This window comes from Branchiostoma lanceolatum, chromosome 4 (assembly GCF_035083965.1).
Source record: "Branchiostoma lanceolatum isolate klBraLanc5 chromosome 4, klBraLanc5.hap2, whole genome shotgun sequence".
In the NCBI taxonomy this organism is placed as follows: domain Eukaryota; kingdom Metazoa; phylum Chordata; class Leptocardii; order Amphioxiformes; family Branchiostomatidae; genus Branchiostoma; species Branchiostoma lanceolatum.
In genome coordinates, this window is record NC_089725.1 from 23,715,013 (window position 1) to 23,731,903 (window position 16,891).

General features: G+C 40.7%; 1 protein-coding gene across 4 annotated transcripts in view; it reads right to left on the reverse strand.

The window, feature by feature from the left end:
* LOC136433497 (1-phosphatidylinositol 4,5-bisphosphate phosphodiesterase beta-1-like) overlaps positions 1-16,891 on the reverse strand; it is a 78,918-nt gene that overhangs the window by 40,517 nt on the left and 21,510 nt on the right. Inside the window, exons 1-3 of one of the 4 annotated variants that reach the window (XM_066425774.1) lie at positions 13,173-13,668; positions 6,236-6,256; positions 5,028-5,165 (exon numbers count right to left, since the gene is read on the reverse strand). In XM_066425774.1, the coding sequence (XP_066281871.1) occupies positions 5,028-5,165; positions 6,236-6,256; positions 13,173-13,241 (228 nt within the window). In that variant the 5' untranslated portion in view covers positions 13,242-13,668. Of the gene's footprint in view, positions 1-5,027; positions 5,166-6,235; positions 6,257-13,172; positions 13,669-13,722; positions 13,807-16,891 lie in introns of those variants that run through there. The other 3 variants (XM_066425772.1, XM_066425771.1, XM_066425773.1) reach the window with 3 other exon arrangements.

Sequence of the window (16,891 nt, forward strand, 5' to 3'; positions counted from 1 at the left end):
CAATTGCCGGGAAAATCCTCGCTCGCATCCTTCTCAACAGGCTCATTACAAACATCTCCGAGATCAGCCTACCTGAGGCTCAGTGCGGATTCCGCCCAGGTCGGAGCACCACGGACATGGTTTTTGCTGTGCGGCAAGTGCAGGAGAAATGTATTGAGCAACATATGGACCTGTACGCAGTGTTTATAGATCTAACCAAGGCATTTGACTCTATCAACAGGGAAGCACTGTGGTCCACACTCACTAAGCTGGGCTGCCCACGCAAGTTTACCACACTGATTAAGCTATTCCACGAAAACATGACTGGGCAAATCCTTACGGATGCTGATTACTCAGCTTCCTTCAACATCACTACTGGTGTGAAACAAGGATGCGTCCTTGCTCCTGTACTGTTCAACTTGTACTTCACCCAGGTCCTGCTGCACACAGTGAAGGACCTCGACTTGGGAGTATACATCAAGTATAGATCCGACGGATCAGTGTTTGACCTTCGCCGCCTCACTGCTCGAACCAAGACCGTAGAAAAACTTATCCAGGAAGCCTTATTTGCCGATGATTGTGCCCTCATGGCGCACAGGGAGAACCACCTTCAAGTGATTGTGGACCGCTTTTCGGAAGCCTCTAAGATGTTTGGACTGACCATTAGCTTAGGAAAAACAGTGGTCCTGGTACAACCAGCCCCAAACACTACCAGGCCCTTACCAAACATCACCATAGACACAACGCAGTTGAAGTGTGTGGAACACTTCCCATACCTGGGGAGTACAATATCTGCAGATGGATCCCTGGACAGAGAGGTTTCGACCAGGATCCAAAAAGCAAGCCAGGCACTTGGGAGACTCAGGGTCAAAGTCTTGCAACAAAGAGGCATCAAACTGACCACCAAGATCAAGATCTACAAAGCAGTTGTACTCACCTCACTCCTCTATGGATGTGAAAGCTGGACTTTGTATCGCAGACACGTGAAACAACTTGAGCAATTTCATACGAGGTCCTTACGCAGAATCATGGACATTTCATGGCAAGACAGGGTCACCAACCAGCAGGTACTAGACCTGGCACAGTGTACAAGTGTCGAAGCTATACTACTGAAATCCCAACTCCGCTGGACTGGCCACGTCATTCGAATGTCCGATGATCGTATTCCCAGACAACTTATGTATGGGGAGCTGAAGCTGGGCTTCCGGAAAAGAGGAAGGCCCAAGCTGAGATATAAAGACACGCTCAAAAACAACCTCAAATGGTGTGGCATTAAGCCTTCCCAACTGGAGTCAACGGCAGCTGATAGAACAGCCTGGAGAGCACTCATATTCCGAGCTACGACCAACTTTGAAGAAGAACGGAGGCAGCGGCTGAATGCTGCCAGAGCCAAGCGCCACAGGGCAGCAGCAACAGCGGTCCAGACAGCGGACCACCAGTGCACAACATGTGGACGGCTGTGTGCCTCAAGCTTCGGACTGAGAAGCCACATGAGGGCACATCCCCCGTGAATGAGCAACACACTGACAGTCATCTTCGTTTTGCGAAGGACTACCAAGTACATGTATCTGGTACTATCTACACGTGCCCAAACAGCTTCCATCCTTTTAGTACAAATTGCAGTAATAGGTGTAGGAAGTGAAAAGTAACTAGACCTTACAAGTAGGAAGTGAAAACTAACTGGTCCTGACAAGTAGGAAGTGAAAACTAACTGGTCTTTACAAGTAGGAAGTGAAAACTAAGTAGTCCCTACAAGTAGGAAGTAAAAAGTTCAGTCCTAATATATTGATTTTTCCTAGTCTAGCTTAAAGGGTTTTCATAATGCCCAAGGTGAAATGTGTAGAAAATGTCCTTTCTATCAAATGTCAGTGCATTATTGAGTACCATCTTACGGTTAAAAACCACTTGCAAAATTGAGGCCTAACCATCTAGTACATTTTTCAAACGGTTTTCAAGGCCTACTTTAAGTCCTGTTTTCCACAGAACAGGTCAGGCACCATGAAATATGAGTGGTGCCACATACTGAAATTGCAAAGTGGCATTTCTTCAAATGTCTCAGGGGCGCTGGATAAGTTACACAAGATGCTGCGATGACAAAGAATTAACATCGAATGCGAGGTCTGAAATGGTTGAGTCTGTCTTACCAACCCAGTTGGTGACTGCACATGTTGTGCAGAATGATAAAATACAAATTCACCAATAATATTTCCTTACTTCTTGACTGGTGGAATACATAAAATATGGGAGAATCATATATAGATATGCATACATGATAACTTATATAATGAATGATAAGAACCATAATTGCAATTTTCAGTCTTTCATTTGGTATAAAAAATGCAGCCTCAGTATTCTCTAAGCAGTGATCACATGACGATTACATCACTGTACATTGTACACATGTACGTACATACAAACTCAACTGCTTATTTTTTCAATCCTTTTTTTGTCTCAGAGCTATATACTGTTTTTAAGTGTAGCCTGAGGAAAATATTCTAAATACCAAGGGTTTCACAGTAATGGTTTCATTTTTGCCATTTGTGTTTACATAAACATTAGTCAGTAACTTAAAGGCAGAATTAAACTCTTGGTACAAGACGTAAATCCTATCAACACAAATGTCTGTAATTCAGCTGCTACTCTATCCAGTTTGTTTGTCAGGGAACTACAACTAAATGCATGTAATTCTGTTTCAAAGTTGATAACATGGTTTATATGAATGAATACCACTCGGAGGCTGATCTTTACATTCAAATCTTTTTTCAAACTAGTTGCTACTCTTTGTAACTTGTTTGTAATGAATAATAATAGGACTACAAGTACATTCTGTCTCATCTCAAAGCTGATATCTGAACAAATACTACTCTGAGGTTGATTCTTACATCCATAACTTTTGCTGCATGGGATCCATCTCCCAAGAAGGCATCTACAATATATCTTAACTGTGTTACTACATGTAACTGTTACTTAGGTTAACATACCCGTGTAATTTGTATCAACTATGTGACATTGTTTATATCAATAAATACACTTTCCAAATTACTCATCAGGGCTTTTATCTCCATGAAAATAGGAGATATAGTTTTGGGTGTGTCTGTGTGTTTGTCTGTGCGTGTGTGTGTCTGTGTATGTGTCTGTGTGTTTTGTGTTTCCGGACCAATGTAGTCAGCATAACTCAAGAACCTCTTGATGGATTACTATGATATTTGGTATGTGGGCAGGTGTTGGGAAGCCGAAATTCAAGGTCGATTTTAGGCCCCCTGGTATGTGACCTTGGTACTGCAGCAGAACTTCCGTTTTTTGTATCTTTTGACCTGGTGCTATGGCCTTTATTTTTTGGTGGCAGATAGCTTGTGATGTAATGAAGAATTGGTGTATGTTTGGGCCCCCTAGCAGTTTGCTCTGGAACTGCAGGGGTGTTATTGTGAAAATCTTCTAAGGAGAATAACTGAACAAAGGAACGATGCATTTCCATGATATCTAGTGTGCAGGTAGCTTAGACAGAGATGTACATAATGAAGTGCAAATTATGCTAATTAGGACTTAATTTGAATAACCAATGAGGAAAGTCAATATTTGCAGTGTTTTCCATTATAACTTATAAGACTCAAATACATGTAACATATGTAGTTTATGGCAAGTTACATCAACAGATACCAATTATGCAAATAAATTCCTTATTTGCATAATTAATGCAAAAGCCCCATAATTCATCTAAGTGATAAATGATAGGACTGTCAATATTGCGACATGTGTAAGTTAGTTAAAGGTGTTCATGACCAAGCATATATTATGTACATGTGTAAGTCATGATCATTTGCATGATTAGAATATTTCATGGAGATATGAGGTCTCAGAACTCTTGTTGATACTAGTATTAGCAATACTCAGAGAGCAGCACCATGCATATGGCAAAACCTTTAAACATGTAACATACTGTCGTAACTGAAGTGGACACCAGGTCTTTAAAGCCTCTTACCAGTTCCCTTTGATTGCCGACCGTTTTTTATTATTACTGAGTGTATACTAATCAGTATCAAGCCTTTATTCTTCACTTACATGTGTGTGATAGATAGAGCCAATGCACTCCTCTCACTTTGAATTGACCTCTTGGTGCGTGCAAAAGTACAGAAGCAATGTTTCAAAGTGCGTGTAGTAATTGTCACAGACGTGCTTGAAATAGCACAGAAGGGTCTGGGTATGCCTCAGTGGTTCTCTTTCCATCATTCACCGTGCATACCTCGACGTATGGTACTTGTTCCAGACAAACATGTTGTATGTTCCCTGATACATGTCGGAAGGTCTACAATGAATCACTCCCCATTGCTAATTCTAAATTGGCCTCTTGGCTTATAGTGTAACTCTGTGTCATTTATGTTTTAAATATGTTCTATGTGTCTATTATTGAGGCTTATTGCATGCATGTGAGTAATTTGTTTGGTTGACCTGCCAATATTGCCTTCATAGTACTCTGGAAAAATTACAATCTTCTACATGAATGGGATTGCATTCTTGCTCCAAATTCTTGTTTCAGTGACTGCAAAGGATTCTATTGTGCCAATTTTTTCTCTAACGTTAACCCCAAATATTTTTCATTCTGTCCCTAAACAAAGACAAATATTATCCACATACTACAGATTTACAACTGATTCTAACTCAAGGGGAATGCCTGAGTGTTCATATTGAATGTGTGTTATACTTGGTATATTCTGTAAATGAGTAATCTATAATCAAATCATAGGTGTGGTCTCTTCAGGAATTGTGTAACATTAAAAGGATAGCACTACATCGTATACAAACTACTGTAAATGCCTTTAAGTTCGGGGATTTAATTTGCAGTAGGGAGAAAATGGACTGTTTGCGTTTGCGGTTTGATACAAGGGGGTAGGTCGGCAGAAGACTTGGATAGTTCCGCAGTGGTTTTAAGTTTGCGGTCAGACCTCAAACATTAAACCACTGCAAAAATTTCAACATTTACATTATTTTTCATGATTCATGAATGAAGTCAGCAACAACTGTACAGCAACAACAGCCTGTTTCCAACTGACCTTAGCGACGCCCTCGGAGTTGGAGACAAAGTTGATGAAGTTGATGTTGACCATGTCAGGCCCGTACACGACTGTGACTGTTTTGTTCTCCACAGGGATATCCGGGGGACCAAACTGCACCATCTCCTTCAGCTTGTCCTGCAAGAAAAGTGTAGAAGTGAAATATCTGGTTCCTTCAGGGATGCAGTCTGATGCAGATGATATCTCCATTGAAAGTTTATTTTCAACACTGCATCAGAACTGACATTGCTCACTTACCCAGTTGCCCTAACGTCTTTAGTAATAGTAGCCATGAATATATTGTACATGGACGTCAGACTAAATTTTGTGTATTTTCTGATGGCAATCAAAATGCAAAAAACATACAGTTGTAGGAATACGTTCAATATGATTCAGAACATGTTTCATACTGTATGTGAATAGTCAACGGTATAATTTTCTTGATGAAATAACAAATTCTGATTTTTTTTGTATGTCATGTTAACACATTGGGAAGTTTAACAATCCTATCAGACTAAACACAGTCCATAAAATAGGCTTTGTTGTCTTCACAGTTAGCAGTGGGAGAAAAATAGTTGTAAGATGCTGGCATCATATTTCAACAATAGCACTTTCTTTAGCATAAGCCAGGCATTCATAAGAATAACATACATTATTAGAAGATATTTTGGCCACAGAAGTAATATTCTGTGACTTTGTACAAGTTTTGCGAGGTTGGTCGCCGCATGGTTGTTGAACATGCTTCTGAATAGTCTAAAAACATACTTCCGGTAAATATTTCCAGACATTTCAAACGGAAATGAATATGAATGCCTCTGTTTCCTATACACTGACAAAGCAAACATTGAAGGATTATGAGTCATGCTGATAACACAATGCGATCATCTAACCTAAACTATTAAGGAGAGATTCAACAGTATCTGAGGGAGAGAGTAAATGTTAGCTGTTGTGTCAAGTTGTCTGGCCACCAAGGTGACCCATGCACTGTTAACAGGGTCTACTACTGTCATCTATACATATAAAGCTAGATCATTCACTAAACAGCTGCAGCAGTTATGCGTCCACATATTGTACTCCTTGTTATTTGTTGCATGCTTGACCTCACCAGAAATCAAGCTAGTTTTCTCTTGCATTGCTACATCAGGCACTACATACTGCTTGCTAGAAGCTGGAGATGTAGCAAGGTGAGAATGTTGTGACATACTCACTTTGGGCAGATTTGCCAGGTACTTATGCATGCAAAAAAACATACAGCGTTAGTAGTTATCCTTGGAACTGTTGGCCTATATTGCAAGCATGTCTTGTGTAACAACTTTGTTGTATCATTCCATGGTTGGACAAATCAGGGACATGCAAATGAGAGAGCTATGTAAGCGTGCCACACAGCACACAGTCGACGGCGTCAAAATGTGCACAGGAACACGCTTTGACGGCCGTCCCAGGGTGCCATATGGGGCACCCAGAACGGCTGTTTTCTACGGTCTCCACATTGATATAAGACGCAAACAGTTGACAATACTCGGTCAGAAAATAGCTGAACAATTATATTTTACGATATTTTGATTTCTATGAAGGACAGAGTGGGGGAAAATACGGAATTTGCGAAGTTCGTAGGGAGCGCCTGTGAGAACGTGCGAGCACCGATCTCGGGAGATAGTTCAACTAAAACCCGTTCTGAAATGAAATAAAAACACCCAAACTATCAACTGTTCCGCTTTTTATTATCTTCAGATGTAATACTTATGATCCATTTGGCTGGAGCTGCCAGTAAACCTGCGTAAAACCTACAGGAAACGCCGATCTCGATGCACGGAAAGTCCGCCATGACACATGTGCGATCAGCCGCTTAGACGGAAAGTAGCCACTTATTGCGACACAAACATCACGCCGATTCGGCGTAATTTGTATGAATACGTATGCCGTGATCGGTCTCTCTTTTTTGCGTGAGGCCGTTACCACGGAGATTTTTGGACACAAGCTTGAAGGCAAATGTTTATACGCTCAGCAGGATGTCTCTAAATTGTGTGTTTTCGCGCAATAAAATATCAAAAGGCATCATGCCGAACTTTCCACAGGCCGTTGCCACCTGTCAGTCAGCACGTCAGGACGTGCTGAGCTGCACGCTGTGACGGAAGTTTTGTCTCTCCTTTTTTCGGGCGCGAGTCCGTTGCTACGGCGATTTTCGGGCACAAACTCAAAGGGAAATGCTCAATGATATATCTATGAAGTCACTGCGAAATATCTATTCATTGAAATTCGCACAATAAAATATTACAAGGCATTAACGCCGAACTTTCCACATACCGTCGTCACGTGCCAGTCAGCGTCAAGACGTGCTGAGCTGCACGCTGTGACGGAAGTTTTGTGGATTGATAGTGAGCCAGAATCGGTGAACTGGTCAAGTGCAGCATGGACTTTGCTGTTACAATTGCGTGACTTTAAAGTAATTGTTGAAAATTGTCGATGTAGTCACAGCACAATTCGATAAAATACAGGTAAGTAATTGTACAGCATATCGCACGCCTGTTCTCGATCGCCCCCCTGTGCTGTGCTGTGCGCTGTGACCCAAGAAGATTCTTTCAGGTATTTTGCTTCTATTTCTAGTTTAAAAAGATATTCCTTGTTATTTCCCTTTCAACTTTCATTAGCGATTATGAAATGGTTGAAACTTTCTTTTCTTTTTGCGAGCAATTGTTTCTTTCAAGTAGTATAAGGAAAGTTTCAAGTTTTTAACGTCTTCGTCATTTGTTATATTCCGCCATTCCGCCGTTATCATGTACTGGTCCACACACTTTGACGGTTACACTGGAAACTCACCGTTGCACGTTTCATAGATAATGTTTTTGAATGGTAAGTCGTCATCTGATAAGCGATGATACAACTTTGCTTTCTTGTTGCGAGTTATTTTGTTGCTATAAGGAACTTGTCAAGTTTTAGAAAGTTTTTTGTCGTTTGTCATACATATTCTGCCGTTATCGTGTGCTGAACCACACGCTTTGACGGGAAACTCACCGCAAGACGCTACAATGATATTTTTGAATGGTAAGTTTAGTCCTTTGATAAGCGATTGTAGAATGCGATAAAACTTAGCTTTCTTGTTGCGATTTATTTTGTTGCTTAAGGAACCTGTCGTTTGTCGTATTCTCCCGTCATCATGTGCTGATCCACACGCTTTGACGGGTTATGCGGAAACTCACCGCAGGACGTTACAATATTGATATTTTTAATGGTAAATCGTCTTTTGTTAAGTGATTATAAACTAACAGAAAGTTTGTTTTCTTGTTGCAAGTTATTTGTTGCCATTTGGAAATTGTGAAGTTTTTTTAAATAGTATAAGTCGTTTGTCATATTCTGCCGTCATCATGTGCTGATCCGCACGCTATGACGGTTATACGGAACCTCACCACGGCACGTTGCAATGATGGTATTTTTGAATGGTAAGTTTCGTCCGGCTTGGATTAATGGTTGTAAAATGATAGAAACTTTGTTTTCCTGTTGCGAGTTGTTTTGTTGCTATGATTGCTAAGGAAATTTTCACGTTTTTTTCGAGTATTTGTCGTCTGTGATATTCTGCCGTCATCATGTGCTCATCCACACGTTATGACGGGTTGCATGGAAACTCACCACATGCAGCACTTCGCAATACACACTAGGCTCAACACGCACACATGCAATGTTTAAAATGATTTATCACCGAACATGGGACCGCAACCTACGGGCTCTGATAACGCTTAGGACCGACATTTAGTTGTGTATGGCAGCCCAGACATAGGAACCCCGAAACAAATGAAACGGAAGGTTTGGCCGCAAGTGTCTTTCGTCTACCTCAAGAAGGTGGTCTGCAAACAAAACAAAAAAACGTTTCGAAGACAGTCGGTTTTGAGCGTTCACGATCCGAAGATTGAATCGTTCCGAGACATTCTGAACCAATTCGATGATTGAACCGTTTCGATTATTTCCCGTAACCGGGTTAGCCTTGTTTGATCCGTTGCCATGTTTGTTTTGTTTGGCGGGGTCTGGGTAATAAGCGGGCACCACCAGTCCAAAGTTGATTTGGTTTAATCTTCGACTTCAGCAAGTCGACTGATTTCTTAGTTCTCAGTGCTATGTAGTATTTTAGTATTTCATGTCAAACCGCAGAAACCTGTGACGTTTACTGGTCTCTTCATTTTCCACTGCCTTCAAAAAAGAAGTCAAACCCAACCACAACCATAGTCAACCTTAGTTAACTTAGAACTTTCACAGTAGACTAGATAGCTATTTCTGATTCCCATGTATTTCCATGTGCTTGTTTGTCTGCAATTAGCCTTCGGGCATGAACTTGCAATAAAGTTATTATCATTTACTGCACCCAAGGACATCTCTATATACTAGTATAATGCCCCTGCATCATAGCATAAATCTACTGTATTTCGGTAGATTTCAACCGGTTCAACTGGACCTAAACAAACGTTGTCCCGGCACAATTGTTTCACCATAGGTGCACTGATTGCCCGCCATTGTTCTACCGGCTTTTGGAAATAGGTGTATACAAGAACCATCAACAAAACGTAGAGCTGAAAAATAGAAAGGCAGCTAACGTTGTGAGAGAATAATGTAGTTTCATAAGATTGTTTCAAGTGACTGTCTTTCTAATGAGCTCACTCACACACTTGCCTCAGCTCACAACAAAGCCTTCTAGTTTATTTGGGAGTTTCTTTTGCTGAACGTCGATTAGGCCATGTTGCCTGTACGAGTCCATGCCATAACCTTACACGTGAAATCAGTCAGAACACCCCGCATTATTTCCCCTGTAGAAAACGGAAACAAAGTTTAGTCATTTCAAGGGATTCTCTGATCTCCTACCCCTTTTAGAAATGAAACCCGCCATTTTTCATCAGTGAAAAATATCATGAATAAACGTAACTAATGGTATGCTTTCCGTGAATGAGACTGTGAGAAGGAACTCGGTATGTTTAGCCGATAAATTCCTTGGAATTTTACAGGCTCATGCCTTAGCACGTACCCTGTCACAAGGACCAAAATAAAAAGTCTATATTATGACGTAACCCATTTATTCACCTGGTAAGCTAAAATGTCACAACGTCTTTCACCCTGTCTGCAACTTTTTATTGCGGGGCAGGATTAAGAAGAGCTGTTCTAGAGCATATGACGAGATTGTCTCATTGGGTGCTACTTGGTGCAAGTGTTTCCAGCAGCAGACACTATCGCCGTCCGGCAATTCATGATCTCATAACTGTTACGCTATATCAAGATGTATTCTAGCCCTCATTGTATTGTATTATTAATTAGGATTTTAAGTTTTATTCTATACTTCTACTTTGTATTATGTTTACGGATTCTTGCCATACTTTGTACCATGTACAATTGTCGTGCAATAAAGTTCTTTTTGTAAAATTGGACCGTCTCAGCGTGTCACTGGGCACCACGTAACGGTGTCATGCATGGCGTGCAGGTGAGCTCGTGGCGACGGAGATTTGTTGATGAAAAACAGGGCAGCTTACGTCGTCGTTACGTCGTGGGCTATAATATGAAGTGGAGGAAAAGATGGATACTAAAAAAAAGCATTTTATTCCATCTCTAAATAAGATTGTTGTGTTCGTTATCTGAGGGATACAATTGCCATCGATCGTTGAACCCTTTCTTTGTAAACCGTCACCGCGTACGTGTGGACACAGCGACGGGGACACCGTTACGCCACACGACCCCACAGCCTAGCTGGTTATTGCCATGGCTTACAAACTAGAATTGCCCAATTGCCTTGTGTAGCAATATTTTAAGATTCAATCGACAGTTTTCATCTCTATAAGTCTCACAATTGTAAAAGCCAGTGCTACTCTTTACCTGTTCACCATCAGTCCACAATTTCCGTCACAGCGAGCAGCTCAGCACGTCTTGACGTGCTGACTGACACGTGGCGACGATAGAATATGACAAACTCTAAAAAAACTTGAATGTTTCCTTATAGCAGCAAAATAACTCGCAACAAAGTTTCTATGTTTCCACAATCGCAAATCAAAGGACAAAGGAAATTAATATGGAATCCTAGTATGTGTCTTTTAACTCAAAATTGGAGAAAAATATTTTTAAGAGCCGTCCGTCACAGCGTGCAGCTCAGCACGGCTCGACGTGCTGACTGACATGTGGCGACGGCACGTGGAAAGTTCGGCGTGCATGCCTTTCAATATTTTATAATGCGAAATAATTATTCATAAATATATCATTGAGCATTTCTCTATTGAGCTTGTGCCCGAAAATCTCCACAGTAACGGACTCACGCCAAAAAAAAGGAGAGACAAAACTTCCGTCACAGCGTGCAGCTCTGCACGTCTTGACGTGCTGATCTGGCACGTGACGACGGTATGTGGAAAGTTCGGCGTTAATGCCTTTTAATATTTTATTGTGCGAAATATCTCTTCATAGATATATCATTGAGCATTTCCATTCGAGCTTGTGCCCGAAAATCGCCATAGTAACGGACTCACGCCAAAAAAAAGGAGAGACAAAACTTCCGTCACAGCGTGCAGCTCAGCACGTCCTGACGTGCTGACTGGCAGGTGACGACGGTATATGCGGAAAGTTCGGCGTTTAATGCCTTTTAATATCTTATTGTGCGAATTTCTATGAATAGATATTCGTTGAGTGACTGGGAAATATCTATTCATAGATATATCATTATAACGGACTCACGCCATAGTAACGGACTCACGCCAAAAAAAGAGAGACAAAACTTCCGTCACAGCGTGCAGCTCAGCACGTCTTGACGTGCTGACTGGCAGGTGACGACGGTATGTGGAAAGTTCGGCGTTAATGCCTTTTAATATCTTATTGTGCGAATTTCTATGAATAGATATTTCGCAGTGACTGGTGAAATTCATGGATATATCATTGAGCGTTTCCCTTTGAGCTTGTGCCCAAAAATGGCCGTAGTAAAAGGAGAGACAAAACTTCCGTCACAGCGTGCAGCTCAGCACGTCCTGACGTGCTGACTGACAGGTGGCAACGGCCTGTGGAAAGTTCGGCATGATGCCTTTTGATATTTTATTGCGCGAAAACACACAATTTAGAGACATCCTGCTGAGCGTATAAACATTTGCCTTCAAGCTTGTGTCCAAAAATCTCCGTGGTAACGGCCTCACGCAAAAAAGAGAGACCGATCACGGCATACGTATTCATACAAATCACGCCGAATCGGCGTGATGTTTGTGTCGCAATAAGTGGCTACTTTCCGTCTAAGCGGCTGATCGCACATGTGTCATGGCGGACTTTCCGTGCATCGAGATCGGCGTTTCCTGTAGGTTTTACGCAGGTTTACTGGCAGCTCCAGCCAAATGGATCATAAGTATTACATCTGAAGATAATAAAAAGCGGAGCAGTTGATAGTTTGGGTGTTTTTATTTCATTTCAGAACGGGTTTTAGTTGAACTATCTCCCGAGATCGGTGCTCGCACGTTCTCACAGGCGCTCCCTACGAACTTCGCAAATTCCGTATTTTCCCCCACTCTGTCCTTCATAGAAATCAAAATATCGTAAAATATAATTGTTCAGCTATTTTCTGACCGAGTATTGTCAACTGTTTGCGTCTTATATCAATGTGGAGACCGTAGAAAACAGCCGTTCTGGGTGCCCCATATGGCACCCTGGGACGGCCGTCAAAGCGTGTTCCTGTGCACATTTTGACGCCGTCGACTGTGTGCTGTGTGGCACGCTTACATACCTGAATGAGACCTGTGGTCAGACAAAGCAACTACATCTGTACATACATACATCAGTGGGTAAGAAACATGAAAGCGGGAACAAATTTTGAAAGAAACAAATGTTATACAAAAAATACATTTGCTTCCTTTCAAAAGTTCCATGTACATGAGAAGACTATTCATGTACATGAGAAGACTATTCATGTACATGGAAGTCAACACCTTACGATATTTGGAACATTGAAACCTTTATATCTTTCTATTCATATTATGACTTAACATAATGTTATTTCAAGCAATTTTGAAACAATGCTCAATCAATATCAATCAACACCAAACCAAAAATCAGCCAAACCAAACAGGTATCTTGGTTAGTTCCAACATCACAAAGCGTGTGTGAGTGTGCAGAGCATCACAGAAACATCACAAAGCACAAGTCCATACATACATGATACAAAGGAGGTGTGGAATTCTTGAAGCCATAGTGTACATCTGGTGGGGCAGATTGTGTACCCATTGAGAATAACAGGGCATTTTACAACAGCAGGGTGGATGAAAACAGGACAGAAAGATCTAGGAGCAGGCAGGCAAGCACAGAAGTAGGGCGCAGGACATGATGATCCATCTTGAAGGAAACACTTTTGCCATGCCATCCCACAACATAAGTATGATGTTTGTTACTATGCAAGAAACTTAAGCAGGGATTGTCTTTTTCAGGTTCGTGTCACATTGCCAGTAGAATTTGATTAAAAGCTTGTTCCCTCCATACACAAGTACTGTTACCAGTGTGCCATTCTGCATCAAGTTAGAGGTTTCTGCGTCAAGTTAGAGGTACCAGGATGTTCAGTATCAAAAGGTTGAAGATGTCACAGAGCACTGCAGGATTCCCTTAGTAAAACGTGCATTGTTTTAGTACTAAGGAGATACCAGCCTTGCTAGCCCAGGCTCCCAGTAAAAGAGGTGCATTCAAAGACAGAAAGATAGAGAGACAGACATACAACTACAGAGAAGCTACGGAAAAGCCCTGCGGACACCCCTCTCTTAAGCTTGGGTGGTTTCTTTCTGTATTGCTCTCTGGCTTCCTGGTGGGTTTGTGGAGACACAAGGACAAACAGCAACATAAAACAGCATGTCAGAAAACATACAGGAAGAATGTGGATGTACCAGAAGGACATGGCATCAAGTTGCTTAATTCTGTTCTGTCACGATTGAGATTTCAGCAGCTACTACCCAATACTAACCAAAAACAGGTAGGCTGTTGTGCAGTTGAAACTTATTTCAAGGACTTAAAGAAGTGAAAAAGAATGATATTTTTTTTTCTCATTTATTACAATTCATACTGAATATAGGATATAAGCAAGGGAAATCTTGATCAGTTTAGGGTCCTTCTGATACATATCAAGACAAAAGAAATTCAAAATAAAGGATGATGAAACAGAATGTTGGACAGATGATTACAGATGTATATGTTTGACCACTTGTACTTTGAACAATACAATCAGTATGTAACAGTAACAATGTACACACAATGCATGGGAATATACAGTATATTCAACACTGTTAACCTTCCCCCTGCTGCCTCATACCTCTGGCAGAATGATTTGGTGCCAAAAGACTTCTTCAGCAGTGAGAAGGTTAAAGATGTAATGACTGATAATTCATCTTTCTATCTACATCAATACATGAATTTATGATGCAGTTACCTTGCCCCAAAGAGACCAATCTGTTTGGTACAATGTTTGTCATTTTGACAATTTCAAAACTCTTACATAATGCAATATCTTTGTTTCTCTGTGACTTCTTTATTGATGAGGTCCATTTGACTATGTTCCACAATGTCAAGATCAGACAACATTTAAAGAATGTCAATTGACAACTCCAGATATTGAACCCACCAATCTCTGTCATTCTGTGCTGTTTCTCAAGGGTGCTTAGATTATGAGCAAGTGAGACAAATTCGAAACAGTATGTACATGAACATGAACATCATTCCCAAACTCTACTTAGCTATCATATGTCATAGCTTCTGGACAAAGCTGATCTTTGTAGATGTGTGGAAAAAAATTGTCACAAATTCAGGGATATACAAGAAAGAATTGTGGGCTAAAAACTTTTAGTACAAGTATCTGTTTGAGGTCAACATCTGATGCATCTTATCTTAACATTCTTAAAGGTTGATGAAGTTTTCTGAGAAATCACTAAGTCTGTTACTACCGCTAAGTGTGCATTTTTTCCAACTTCATACTCTTGACCCTTTCCAACATCATACTCTTGACCCTTTCCAACATCATACTCTTGACCCTTTCCAACTCCATACTCTTGACCCTTCAATAGATAACCTCTTGCAGAGGACGTTGCGCTGTAGTTCAAGTTCCTGGTATGTCTACACGAGGTATACTGTCTGTAGTCTGATCCTACTTTCAGATGACTCCACCAAAAATCTACCAGCAAAGGTGTCCTTAATTATTTAGTTAATACAAAATGTATGTAGCATAATTATAATACCTTAAAAGCACCTGCAACATAGACATGTTTACTTTATGACACTGTGGAAAAGTCTAAAGAAAAAAGGTGGCTTATGCAAGTTTTTTTGGCACAACAATGATGTGCCCTGTTACAATTGTATTGACTAGATGGATTTATTCCTCTTCGTCTTAGACTTTGAAATATATTTAAGCCATCTTCAGGAAAGTGCTCAAACACAAGCATATGTTTAGTATTTGCATACTTAATCCCAGAGAATAGATATTTGATACAGTATTTGGAGGGTTGGGGGTGTCCAAAAGCTTGTATTTGCTACTGCATGCATCATTCAAGCAACCAGCATTGTTTGCTTGAATATAAACCACTTCATTACTGCAGGTCTTTTCATTTCTAGTCCTAATGATTCACCTGATATGGGCAATAATTACTGATGATATCTACAGTATTTGAAAAACTGCTGTTAATTTGCGAGAGCCAACAGCTATCCAATCAGCACCAAGGACATGACGGCAGTGTCCTTTGCACAAAGAGATCAGACAAACCTGTATCAGACCACGTACTGAGCAGCCAAGATCAAAGCTAACCCAGGTCTTCAGATGTCTGGTTCACAGTAACGTTGCTTACTTGGGACGCTTCCAATTTTTTCATAGTTTCTAGAATATTTTGTTCAAAACAAACGGCTGAGAAGACAAAAATCTGACTTGTATGGCCTACACTAAAGAGCTGAGTGAGTTTGAGGCACAAGGAGGAAGGACTGATGTTTGGTTAAATTCATTCTCTTGAATACAAATCTATATGTATAGTAAAATAGATGAGTATAGTATTATTACTACAAGGAAGACAAGTGGCAAAAAGAAACAATTCTAAGCTGTTTTCTTTACAAGTTTCTTCAAAAATGATCTTGAAAAAGACGATACTAAAACTATTACATTTGCATGTTTTGTGTCCATTCTTTTTTATCAACAGTTTGATTCATCTTTCTGTTCAGCTGACATTTAATCTCAAAAGGTTACCAGACGGCTTCCAAGTACTAGCAATTTTATGAAATGTAAGGAATGATAAAGGATAACTGATATGCAGGCTGGAAGAAGACAAAGACTAGAGGAGGCATTTTTTCATTATGATCTCACCTATCAGTTTTCTCTTTCCTGTTACAGCACAGAAGCAAGGCTGTTTGATTTGCTAGTTTTGTGCAGATGGCTGATAAAATCCCATACTGTTGTCTGGCCTCAGCAATCATCAGCAATATAATGCACTAACGACCATTCACCACAGACAATTGAAGGTGGTCTTGCTCCAGGAAGAACTCATTTATCTAGAACTGATGTGCCTTGCTGGACAAATTGGCTGCCTTTAAGCACAAAGGCGTCTATCAGACTCATCAGTAAACCAGGCTGAAGCCATAATTCACTATTAAAAAAACTGTTACTGGCCTGCTATTACAGATGATGAGGACATTTCACTGAAAATCAGCCTGCGGCCATGAACCTCAGTAAGCTATATGTCTGCTGTAATGGCTTTTATGGAGGGATACTGTTTTCTAGAGAGGGAAATTTTTGTATCCCTGAAGATCTTCAAAGCCAGGTCTTTGCCTTGCTGTGGTCATCGCATTTATCTATCTATCGATCTTACTGGTTACAAAGTCTCTACAGTTGAAGCCAGCTGATTTCTAATGAAGCACTA